The sequence below is a fragment of the Podarcis erhardii genome (genome assembly GCF_964252035.2).
Source record: "Podarcis erhardii genome assembly, chromosome: W".
Lineage (NCBI taxonomy): Eukaryota > Metazoa > Chordata > Lepidosauria > Squamata > Lacertidae > Podarcis > Podarcis erhardii.
The window spans coordinates 29,446,634-29,458,058 of NC_138506.1; the positions used below are offsets into that span (position 1 = coordinate 29,446,634).

An 11,425-nucleotide genomic window follows, 5' to 3' on the forward strand; every position below is an offset into this window, starting at 1 on the left:
AAAGCCGCGGCGCGCAGCTCTACGTCTTGGACTCTAGACCGCTGAAGCTCCGTCTGAATCTCCTCCCCCCAGACACCAGTTCAAGACTCTAGCCTTGCTCCACCTCTTCCTCTGCTCTTTCCTCCTCTGGGTCTGCTTGTCCGTTGGGGTCTTGCCCTTTCTGGACTCTTCTGACGCTGAGTCCCCTGATTCTTTCCCCCTGCCTCCGGCGGGCGTTAGGACCTGGTTCCCAATCCGGGCTTTCTGCTGTCCCGCGCGCCTGTACATTTGAACTTGGCGCGCGCGCCCAGCCGGCAACCTTTCTCCTGACCGTTACACTGCTCCTGTCACTGCTTCCCTCTTCGGGAGGGCTAGCTGGACCTGACTTCCCCTCCGTTCCCTCACTCTGCGATAGAGGCGTGGCCAGCCCTGACTCATCTTCTCCCGTTGCTGCTTTGGGAATCCCCGCTGGCCCCTTGCTTCTGGTGTGTCCCCTCTGGGACCCCCCTTGCCCTGGCCATCGGCGCCCCCCTCTGGGAATCTTCTGAATCGCTGGAGAAGCTCATGGAATCTCTCGGGCCACTGTCATACTCCCCTACGCTGCCCTCAGATTCCTCCCCTTCGCTCTCCGTTTCCTCTCTCCCCTGTGTCTCTGCTCCTGAGCCCCTGACAGTCGCGTTTTGCGATGTTAGTCCACCGGCTCGGGTGGGATCTGGACTCTGAACCGATACAAATGTTGTTTGAGAAGGGTCTGTCCGCCAAAGTGAAAGACAAGTTGTCCCGAGCGCCCCGGCCACGGTCGATGGATGAGCTCACAAAGGCTGTGCTGGCGATCAGCGTACGCCAGGAAGCGCAGGCTCAGGAGAAGTGGTAAATGAGAGGGGAACGTTTCCATGACTACCGCATTCCTGAGATACCGAGGGAGCCTTCCCAGGCGGCGGAGCCAATGGAAATTGATGGTGCGCGCGCGCGTGAGGTTTCAAACTCCGGTGAAGGCCGTAAAAGGGAGGATAAGGAGTGGAAAACTACCAAGAAGTGTTTCCTCTGTCAACAACCAGGACATTTTGCTAAGGTCTGCCCTCAAAGAAAAGCCTGGCAAGGGATGGTGGGGGCTGCAGGCCACGACGAGAAGGGGGAGGAAGAGCAGGCGCAGGAAAACGACAACGCCTGGCTGCCAACCAGCAGGGGCAGCAGCCAGGCCAGCAACCAATAGAAGTGCCCCAGCCTGACCCCCCCCAAGGCAGCTATAGCCATAGAAGTGGTGCTAGAACTCCCGAATGGGCACCCCATCAAAGTTAAGGGACTGCTGGATTCGGGCAGCTCATGTAATTTCTTCAGCAGAGACTTCGCTCTGGAGCACCAACTCCACCTGTTGCCTCTAGATTTTCCCTTGCAGGTGACCACCATCGATGGCAGGGAACTTCTGGTGGGGGGGGGGAGTGACACATCAGACCCCGCCAATGCGAATGAGGGTTTCCAGGCACACGGAGACCATTGCCTTTCACGTGGCCACACTGGCAGGAACCCCAATAATACTGGGGATGAGCTGGCTGGCACTGCATGATCCAGTAGTGTCATGGCATCAGCGGTCAGTCACCTTTGGGTCAGCTTACTGCTTAGGACATTGTCTGGGAGGGGAGAACCCAAGAATGACGGTGGCCAGGGTGGCTGGGCTGGCCATGGAACAAAAAGGGGAGGTGCCACCACAATATGCTGACCTGAAGGAGGTCTTCAGCGAGAGGGAGGCAGATAGACTACCCCCCCACAGGCCCTTTGACTGCCAAATCAACTTACTCCCAGGGGCTCAGTTGCCGGTGGGTAAGCTGTACGCCATGTCCGACCAGGAGATGCAGGAGTTGTGGCAGTTTATTGACAAGAACCTGAAGAGGGGGTTCATAAGGGAATCAAAGGCGGTGGGGGGGCAGTCCGGTGTTCTTTGTGGACAAAAAAGAGACTAATCAGCCCAGATTAGTCGTGGATTACCGGGCCTTAAACCTGGTGGCAGAACCCGTGACCTTCCCAATGCCCAGGATTGACGACATTTTAACACGGGTGAGGCAGGGAAAGATTTTTACCAAGCTGGACCTCAGGGGAGCATACAATTTGATTAGGATAAGGGAGGGGGACGAATGGAAAACTACCATGTTCACCCCCCTGGGGGCTTTTGAGTACTTAGTCATGCCATTTGGATTACAATCGGGGTCCGCCTGCTTTCAAGCATTCATGCACCACGTGTTGGGACCCCTGCTGTACAAGAATTGCGTAGCCTTTTTGGATGACGTCTTAATCTATTCGGACAATGAGAAGCAACACGTCAGAGACGTCAGGGAAGTGCTACAGAGACTGCAGAAGCATCAGTTGTGGGTCAAGCTGGAAAAATGCCAATTTCACGCCAGAGAGGTCGAGTTTCTGGGGTACAAGTTGTCAGACAAGGGCCTAGCTATGGACCCAGGCAAGGTGAAGGCAGTGCTGGAATGGAAAGCCCCCAAAACCCAGAAGGATGTGCAGAGGTTCTTAGGGTTCAGCAACTTCTACAGGAAGTTCATAAAGAACTTCGCTCACTTGACAGCGCCCATCACAGATTGTCTCAGTAGCAAAAAGAAGTTCGCGTGGACAGAAAGTGCCCAGCAATCCTTTGAAAGGCTGAAGAAGGCGTTCGCTTCGGAAGAGCAGCTCCTGCACGTTGATCTGGAGAAGCCCATGAGATTGGAGACGGACACGTCCAACCGAGCCGTTGGAGCGGTCCTTTTGCAGCCCAGGGCCAAGCAGGGCTGGAGGCCGTGTGCCTTTTTTTCAAGGAAGCTGAGCAAGTCAGAGCAAAACTACACAGTATATGACTGAGAACTGCTTGCGATCTATGCGGCGTTTCGGCAATGGAGACATCTGTTGATAGGGGTGCGGCACAAGATCCAGGTTTGTACTGACCACAAGAACTTGGAATACTGGCGGACCGCGCAAGTACTCAACCAGAGACAGATTCGATGGGCCCAGGAGTTCTCCAAGTTTTCCTTCGAGATCAGATACGTGCCGGGAGAGGAAAACGTAAGAGCAGATGCTCTCTCCCGGAAACCGGAGTACATGGAAGGAGAGGGACCACCGGAGATCCGACACGTGTTTCCCGAGGACCGGTGGGTGTGTGGGGGAGCGTTGGTTGGGAAACAAGAACTGGCAGGGCTTACTAGAGATGACGCGTTTGCTCAAGCAAAAATCAGGGAACTCCGGGACGGAAGGGAAGACCATGGAGGGTTTGAGGAAAAGGAAGGGCTACTGTACTATAAGGGGGCACTGTATGTACTGGGGGAGACCTTGAGGGGGAAGGTACTTAAACAACTTCATGACAACCCAACAGCTGGGCACTTTGGACAGCATAAGACCATGCTGCTCATCACCAGGCAGTTCTGGTGGCCAAAGGTGAGGGAAGACGTACGGGAATATGTACGGGGGTGCGACCGATGCCAGAGGGCAAAGGGGTAGAGGGCTGCCCCCGCAGGGTTACTGGAACCCTTACCTACACCGGGAAGGCGCTGGGAGGTGGTGTCCATTGATTTTATGACAGATTTGCCCAAGTCAAGGGGGAAGACAGCAGTCATGGTAGTAGTCAATCTACTGACGAAAATGTGCCATTTCATAGCTTGCTCACACGCGGTGACGGCAGAGGAGACAGCCAGGTTGTTTGTGGATCACATTTTCTTTTCTTTTTTAAAAAATAATATTTATTCCAGTTTTAAAAATTAAAAAACCCCACTAGATTAAGCAAGAAAAAAACAAGACCATGTATACAGACAAGCAAAAAAAAAACACCAGAAAAATACAAACAATTAAGAAAAAGAAAAAAGAAAAAAAAAGACAGCCAGGTTGTTTGTGGATCACATTTTCAGGCTGCATGGGGCTCCCTCGAGGGTAATCTCCGATTGCGGGAAACAATTTACTTCCAGGTTCTGGAGGAAGCTCATGAGCTTGCTACAGGTCGAGGTGGGCTTCTCGACGGCGAGGCACCCAGAAACCAACGGACAAGCAGAAAGAGCGAACGGTATACTCCAGCAATACCTACGCTGTTACGTCAGCGAGAGACAGAACGATTGGGTAGAGAAACTAGCTTTGGCTGAATTTGCGTACAATAACGCTGAACATGTGTCCACGGGAATGAGCCCATTCATGGCCAATTATGGGTGTCACCCCAGGGCCTTCCCGGGAAGGGGGGAGGAAGGATGGAGTGTACCCGCGGCTGAGCAGTTTGTAGAAGAAATGGAGGCCTTGCACCAGCAACTCAAGATGAACTTGGAGCGGGCCAAGGAAGTTTACAAGAGGCAGGCGGACAAGCACCGTCGGGAGAGGGAGGCCATACGGGTGGGAGACCGGGTGTGGTTGTCAACCCAAGGGTTACCCCTAAAGGGAGGGTGCGAGAAGTTGCAGTCGAGGCGGCTGGGGCCTTTTGAGGTAACACAGCAGGTGAACCCAGTGGCATTCAAAGTTGCCTGACAGCATGAAGATACATCCGGTGTTCCATAGGTCCCTACTTTCACCGTACAGGGAGGGGCGGGAATTTCCGGGGCGGGAGGGAGGAGTCACCACCCACCCGCAGGTAGAGGAGAGGGAACACCGCAACCAAGCCACGGAAATACTCGATTCAAGGTGGCGAGGTCACCAGGTGGAGTACTTGGTAGCTTGGGAGGGAGAACCCAGGTCAGAAAACACGTGGGTCCCTGCCGAATCAATCAATGACGGCTATCTGGTGGAAGAATTCCACAGTTTGTTCCCGGATAAGCCAAAACCACTAGCGAGATTCTGGGAGGAAGAATTTGGAACCACAGACGACGAAGGGGACTTTGTGGGTTTTCCTGCCTCCAAAGAGGAGGGAGGGGAGGTGTCAGAGGGAGAAGAATCAGACTGGGAGGTCCACCCTGCGGGAAGAGATCTGAGCGGGTGGGAAGCTGGTTTTGAATCCTCAGAGGATGGACTTCCGGGTCAGCGCCATTGATTAATGGCGGATTCCCTTTGAGTCTCGGAGGGACCAGCTCTGCGGGATCGGGTCTTACCGCTGCGGCAAAGCGGGGACCCTCTAAAAATCACAGGCGGGGGAAGCCTGTGAACGTGGGGACTCGGCGGGCAGCATTTGCGCCCCCCCAAGCTGCGAAGGGACCCTTTTAAGGGCTCCGGAGCGGGACAGGGGTGAGCGGCGCGGTGCTGAGAGTCGACTGCTTCTTCCGTGGAGTGAAGCCGCACAGCCGTTATCGGAGAGCGCTGACTTTTTCCTGGGACAATTGGACTTTGAAAGCAACTACCCGTGAGTAGGATTAAATTGAATTTAAAAGGAGTAAAAACAAGCTAATTCGACACCGAAACGGGAAGGTATAAACAGGAAGTCTGCCTTCCCTTCTTGTAAACAGATCAAAGCAAAGAGACTGTAAAGCGGAAACTTGGAAAGACATTTAGAAAAGACTTAAATCTCAACATCAAGAAAGCGGTCTCCCCTCCAGATTGCAGGAGAGGAGGGGGGAAGGTTTGAGTTATATTTACCTGCAAGAAAAGGGGGAAAAGGAAGCTAAAATCCACTGCCTAAAACCTGGGAACGGACTGCCCTCAGACAAGGAAAGCCGCTCAGTGGAAAGCCTGTCGGTAAGCAGAGGACTTTTGACTTAGCTCTGCAAAAGAGATACAGTGTTTCTGGACTTCTCCTGGTTTTAAAGTAACTGTTTAAGCGTACTGAAACTGTTGTTTTTAAGTGAACTGGGGGACTCATAAGGACTATCTTTGTTTCTTAAAAGTTGCAAGTTTTGGCTGTTACTGTGTCCCCCTAGAGGAGGATTGACATTGCTACAATAACAACTGGGTTATAGGAAAATTCCTTTTCAAAACAAATTTTCAACCGTGGGATTGACCTTGGATTCTCATGAGAGTGTTATGGCAGATGGGAGAGGAAAGTTAGAGCTGGCGCAGGAAAAAACTACTAGGTCTGGCAGACACTATCGGACAGACACTGCGCAGCAGCGAAGCGCTTCAACATCTGGAGCATCTGGAACATCAGGGGCTGCTCCACCACAGGTCAAATCAAAAGTTATGTCGTCCGAAGACATTTTGGCACATGCACTTGGGAAAATTAATGAATCCTTGGAAAATTTAGCTAAGCAGGTAGCTGAGACAAATAAACAAGTAGCTGAAGCATCAGTTAAAATTGATCTGAATACCACAAGCATTAACAACTTGGGACAGAAGGTGAATACCAATACACAGTCTATTGAAAAATTATTACAGGAATCTGCTTCGACCCGAAAGATAGCTGAAGAAGCAAAGGATATTGCAACTACTACTCAAGAGAAGATACCACCAGTATATAAGCAATTGGAGGACCACGGTTTGACATTGTCTATGATTGAATTGAAAGAGAAACAAAGAAATTTAAGAATCAGGGCTGTACCAGAACGTGAGAAAGATAATCTGGCTGACTTTCTTACACAGGAATTTACAGATTTTTGGCAACAGGACTTGGGGAAGGAAGAATTTAAGATAGTGAGTGCATTTAGACTTGGAAGAGGACAAAGGAGAAATAAAGTGAGGAACTGCTTGATTACTCTTCGAACAAAAGAGGAGAGAGACAAAATTTTGAATCTGCACTATCAAAGGACTCTGGAAATTGACGACTCAAGTGTGGAGATATTTAAAGACATTCCAAAACATCTTTTGGACTTAAGGCTTAACTACGGAGACCTAGTCGCCCTGTTGAGAAGAAATAGAATTCTCTTTAGGTGGGAATTTCCCTAAGGCCTATCCTTTAAATATAAAGGAAGAAAGATTAAAATAAGATCAGTTAACGACAAAGATAGGTTTCTGAAAGACCACGAAGAAGACCTACAGAAAGAAGCGGAATCCGGAGAGGAGCCAAGAGCATTGGAAAAAGGAATACTAGACATAGCAAACCTATCTTTTGGATTACACGGTCCAGAGAAAGACACACCACTGACAGAACAAGAACAGACACTCGGTGCAGTCGGAGGTAAAGTGAAGTAACCCCATCATGGCTCTGCAACTTTTAAGTTGGAATTGTAACGGCCTTAACTCTCCTCGGAAGAGAAAAAATGTTTTTCATATATTAAAAAAGGAACAACTGGACTTGATTTGTCTACAAGAAACACATGTAACGAGGTTACACAGGAAATTACTTATCAATAAGAGATTGGGACAGGAGTTTCTCTCATCTGATAAAGTTAAATAAAGAGGAGTTGTGATATATGCAAAGGAGAGACTATCACCGAAATTAATTTTTAAAGATGAACAAGGAAGATTCCTGGCAATTGAAATTCAACACCAAGGAGAGAAATTTTTGATTGTAGGAATTTATGCACCGAATGAGGGGAAATCTGAATTTTTTAAAAAGTTGCATGAGACCTTACTGGACTATATGGATTACAATTTGATTCTGATGGGGGACATGAATGGAGTAGTCTCTACAAACATGGACAAGGCACAAAGACAGGTAGTTACTAAGGATGGTAGACTACCAAAAACTTTCTTTGAGATGACAGACAATATGGACTTAGTGGACATTTGGAGAACAAAGAACCCCTTGGGGAGAGAGGGAACCTTCTTTTCTGAAGCCAAGATGACATGGACTAGAATTGACCAAATATGGGTAACTAGAGGAATGGCACCAAAGATAAAGAAAGTGGAAATCTGCCCAAAAACTTGCTCCGACCATAACGCTGTAAGGATGGAGATGAAACAAATATCAACTGGCTCCTTCAGATGGAGGATGAATGACACCTTATTTAGAGATGAAGAAGTCTATAAAAAGGCCCAAAAAACTTTGAGAGATTATTTTAAAATAAATATGAATACTGATGTAGAAAAAAGAGTAATTTGGGACGCAAGCAAAGCTCTTATGAGAGGGTTTTTGATACAACAGAATGCAATAAAAAAGAGAAGTCAAAATGAGAAGAAAGATAAAATTTTGGAGAAAATAAAAGAAAGTGAGAAGAAACTGAGAGTAAAACCAAAGTCGCAGGAGATTTTGAGAGAAATAAAATTACAGTAGTGCCCCGCAAGACGAATGCCTCGCAAGACAAAAAACTCGCTAGACGAAAGGTTTTTTCGCCCGCGATTTGCCTCGCAAGACGAATTCCCCTATGGGCTTGCTTCGCAAAACGAAAACGTCTCGCGACTTTGTTTCCTTTGTGTAAAAACCGTTAAAACCAAGGGTGCTTAGCTTGAGCAGCTGCAGTTGCGACTTGACTTCGAGGAGCAACTGTTAGCACGTGGTTTGGTAGCCTTTTCTCAGACTTTGCTCACTTTTGAAGATTTTCCAAAACTTTTCCAGAACTTTTCCAGAACTTCTCTTTCATCCATTTGGTAAGTTAAACTTTTAAAACTTTTTTGGGGGGTTTTGGATTTTGGGTTGGGGTGTTTGGGATTCAAGGACTTGGTGTTGGGAAGGGGTTTGCGATAATCTGGGGGCTTGTGGGCCTTTTTTGGGAATTTTTATGATTTTCTGTGACCACTGGGCCAGGTTGATTTTTTTTGAAAAATTTTCTGAGTTTGAATTTCTGAGTGCTGGCCATGTTGTTATTTTTTGAAATTTTTTTTTGTCTGGGTGGGGAAGCAGTTGGGGAGGGGTTTGCAGCAGTTGGGGAGGGGCTGGGGGAGCAGTTGGGGAGGGGTTTGCAATTTCTGTGTTGTGGGTGGGTTGGTGCGTGTCTGTGGGAGCAGTTGAGGTTTTTGAAGACATTGGTGATTTTTGAAGCTTTTCCTAAACTTATTTTGCAGCCATTTGAGGTTTCTGAGGACGTCGGTGGTTGATTGTTGAAGCTTTTCCAGAACTTCTCTTTCATCCATTTGGTAAGCTAAACTTTTAAAACTTTTTTGGGGGGTTTTGGATTTTGGATTTGGGGTTGGGGTGCTTGGGATTCAAGGCCTTGGTTCTGGGTTTTAATTTCTGTGTGGTGGGTGGCTGGCTGCTTTTGTATTTTTTGGGTTTGAAGCACATCACTGATTTTTTTTTCTGTTTCTGAGTTTACGAAGGTAGGAGCTGTGCTGCCATGGGACCCAAGAAGACTGCTGCTGCGGTGGCCGGCGAGAGGAAGAAGGAGAAGGTGACGCTGGAAATGAAGAAGGAGATCATCTGGAAGCACGACGGCGGAATGCGTGTGACGGACATCGCCAGGGAGTACGGCAGGAACCCATCGACCATCGGGACCATCCTGAAGATGAGGGAGAAGATCCTGGCGACTGATGCAGCCAAGGGAGTCACCAGGATCATGAAGAACCGCCCAGCTGTCCTGGAGGAGGTCGAGAAGTTGCTGCTCATCTGGATAGAAGAGAAGCAGCGTGCAGGGGACACAGTGTCTGAGGCCGTCATTTGTGAGAAGGCCAAGGCCTTGCACGCTGACCTCATCCGGGAACAGCCAGGAACCTCAGCCGAGCCAGAAGTCTTCAAGGCTAGCAGAGGTTGGTTTGACCGGTTCAAGACAAGATCTGGCATCCACAGTGTGGTCAGGCATGGAGAGGCTGCCAGTTCTGATGTTCCTGCGGCTGAAGACTTTGCAGCGGAGTTCCTGGAGGTTGTGACGACGGAGGGCTACGTTCTGCAGGCAGAGGCTGCGCAGGAGCAGGCCTCACTGGAAGAGGAGGAAGCAACTGAGGAACGGCTGTCCTCCGAAAGACTGAGGGACATTTGCCAGAAGTGGAAGGAGGTGCAGACTTTTGCAGATCTACACCACCATGAGAAGCACGTGGCACATGACGCTGGGAACTTTTATGATACGAGGGTCATGTCGTCTTTCAGGGAGCTGCTGAAAAGGCGGATAAAGCAGCAGACTATGGACAGGTTCTTGACCAAGAAGCAAAGAGTGGAAGAGGAGCCTTCTTCGAGTGGTCCCCCAGAGTCTTAGAAAATGTACTGTACACTTTGTTGATTTTTAAATGTTTTTCTGTCATGTTTATAAAGTTAATTTATTTTCCCTTCAATTTTTGAACTGCTCTTTACAGTATGTGTGACTTTAAAGAGCAGTTAATAAACTGTTGTTGTACCAAATTTGGCTTTGTTTGGACTTTTTTTGACCATAGGAACGCATTAATTGATTTTCAATGCATTCCTATGGGATTTCGTGCTTCGCAAGACGAAAAATTCGCTAGACGACAAAAATTGCAGAACGAATTAATTTCGTCTTGTGGGGCACCACTGTATATCAAGTACAATATATGGAAATGATGAATCAGGAAATAGAATGGAAAATTAAACAAATGAGACAAAAAACATTTGAATCAGCTAATAAATGTGGGAAATTGCTGGCTTGGCAAATGAAAAAAAGACAAAAATTAAATACTATTACAAATTTAGAAGTGGAAGGAAAGAATATACATAACCCAATTGAGATTAGAAATTGTTTCCAGAGGTATTTTAAACAATTATATTCACAAGGGCCACAGAAAGAAATGGACATGGATTGATTTTTGAAGACAAATGGATTACCAAAAATCTCCCAAGAAAGTAAACTAATGTTGAATTATAAAATATCTGAACAGGAAGTAGAAGGTGCCATCCAAAATATGCAATTGGGCAAATCTCCAGGACCAGATGGGCTGACTTCTAGATACTATAGATCTTTGAAAGAGTGGTTATTACAACCTTTGAAGGAAGTCTGCAATGAAATTTTGGAAGGGAAAAGGGCACCAGAGTCGTGGAAAGAGGCGTATATTACACTTATACCGAAAACAGAGACTGAAAAGACTCAGCTTAAGAACTACCGCCCTATATCATTATTAAATGTGGATTACAAAATTTTTGCTGACATTTTGGCCAAGAGATTGAAAAAAGTATTGATGGAAGAGATTCACAAAGACCAAGCGGGCTTTCTCCCGGGAAGACATTTGTCTGATAATTTGAGGAATATAATTGATATTTTGGAAAAATTAGAAGTGAATATAAACACTAAAGCAGTTCTGATATTTGTGGACACGGAGAAAGCTTTTGACAACATCTCTTGGAGTTTTATGAAAAAGAACCTACAGGGGATGGGGGTATGCCAAGGTTTTGAAAATGGTATAGGTGCAATATACTCTGAACAAAAAGCTAAATTAATTGTAAATAATGTGGTGACGGAAGAATTTAAGATAGAAAAAGGGACACGACAGGGGTGCCCAATTTCCCCATTGCTTTTTATATCGGTCCTGGAGGTTCTGCTGAACATGATTAGAAGGGACCGGTTGGTTAAAGGTATACAGGTCGGAGCCAAACAGTACAAACTGAGAGCATTTGCAGATGACTTAGAATTGGCATTACAGGAGCCAGAATCTAGTATTAAAAGGGTTTTAGAACTAATTCAAGAATTTGGTCAAGTGGCAGGATTTAAATTGAACAAGTTAAAAACTAAGGTTTTAGAGAAAATTTTAACATCGATTGAAAGAGAGAGGTTTCAGAATGAGACAGGTCTGACTGTGGTTAAGAAAGTGAAAT

At 47.3% G+C, this 11,425-nt stretch overlaps 1 protein-coding gene across 1 annotated transcript; it reads left to right on the top strand.

The window, feature by feature from the left end:
- Positions 1-8,771: 8,771 nt before the first annotated feature.
- On the top strand, positions 8,772-10,156 carry LOC309333229 (putative CENPB DNA-binding domain-containing protein 1). The gene is made up of 2 exons (XM_081846655.1): positions 8,772-9,491; positions 9,567-10,156. The coding sequence occupies exons 1-2, from the start codon at positions 9,009-9,011 to the stop codon at positions 9,858-9,860; spliced, it is 777 nt and encodes a 258-aa protein (XP_081702781.1). The 5' UTR covers positions 8,772-9,008; the 3' UTR covers positions 9,861-10,156.
- Positions 10,157-11,425: the final 1,269 nt, after the last annotated feature.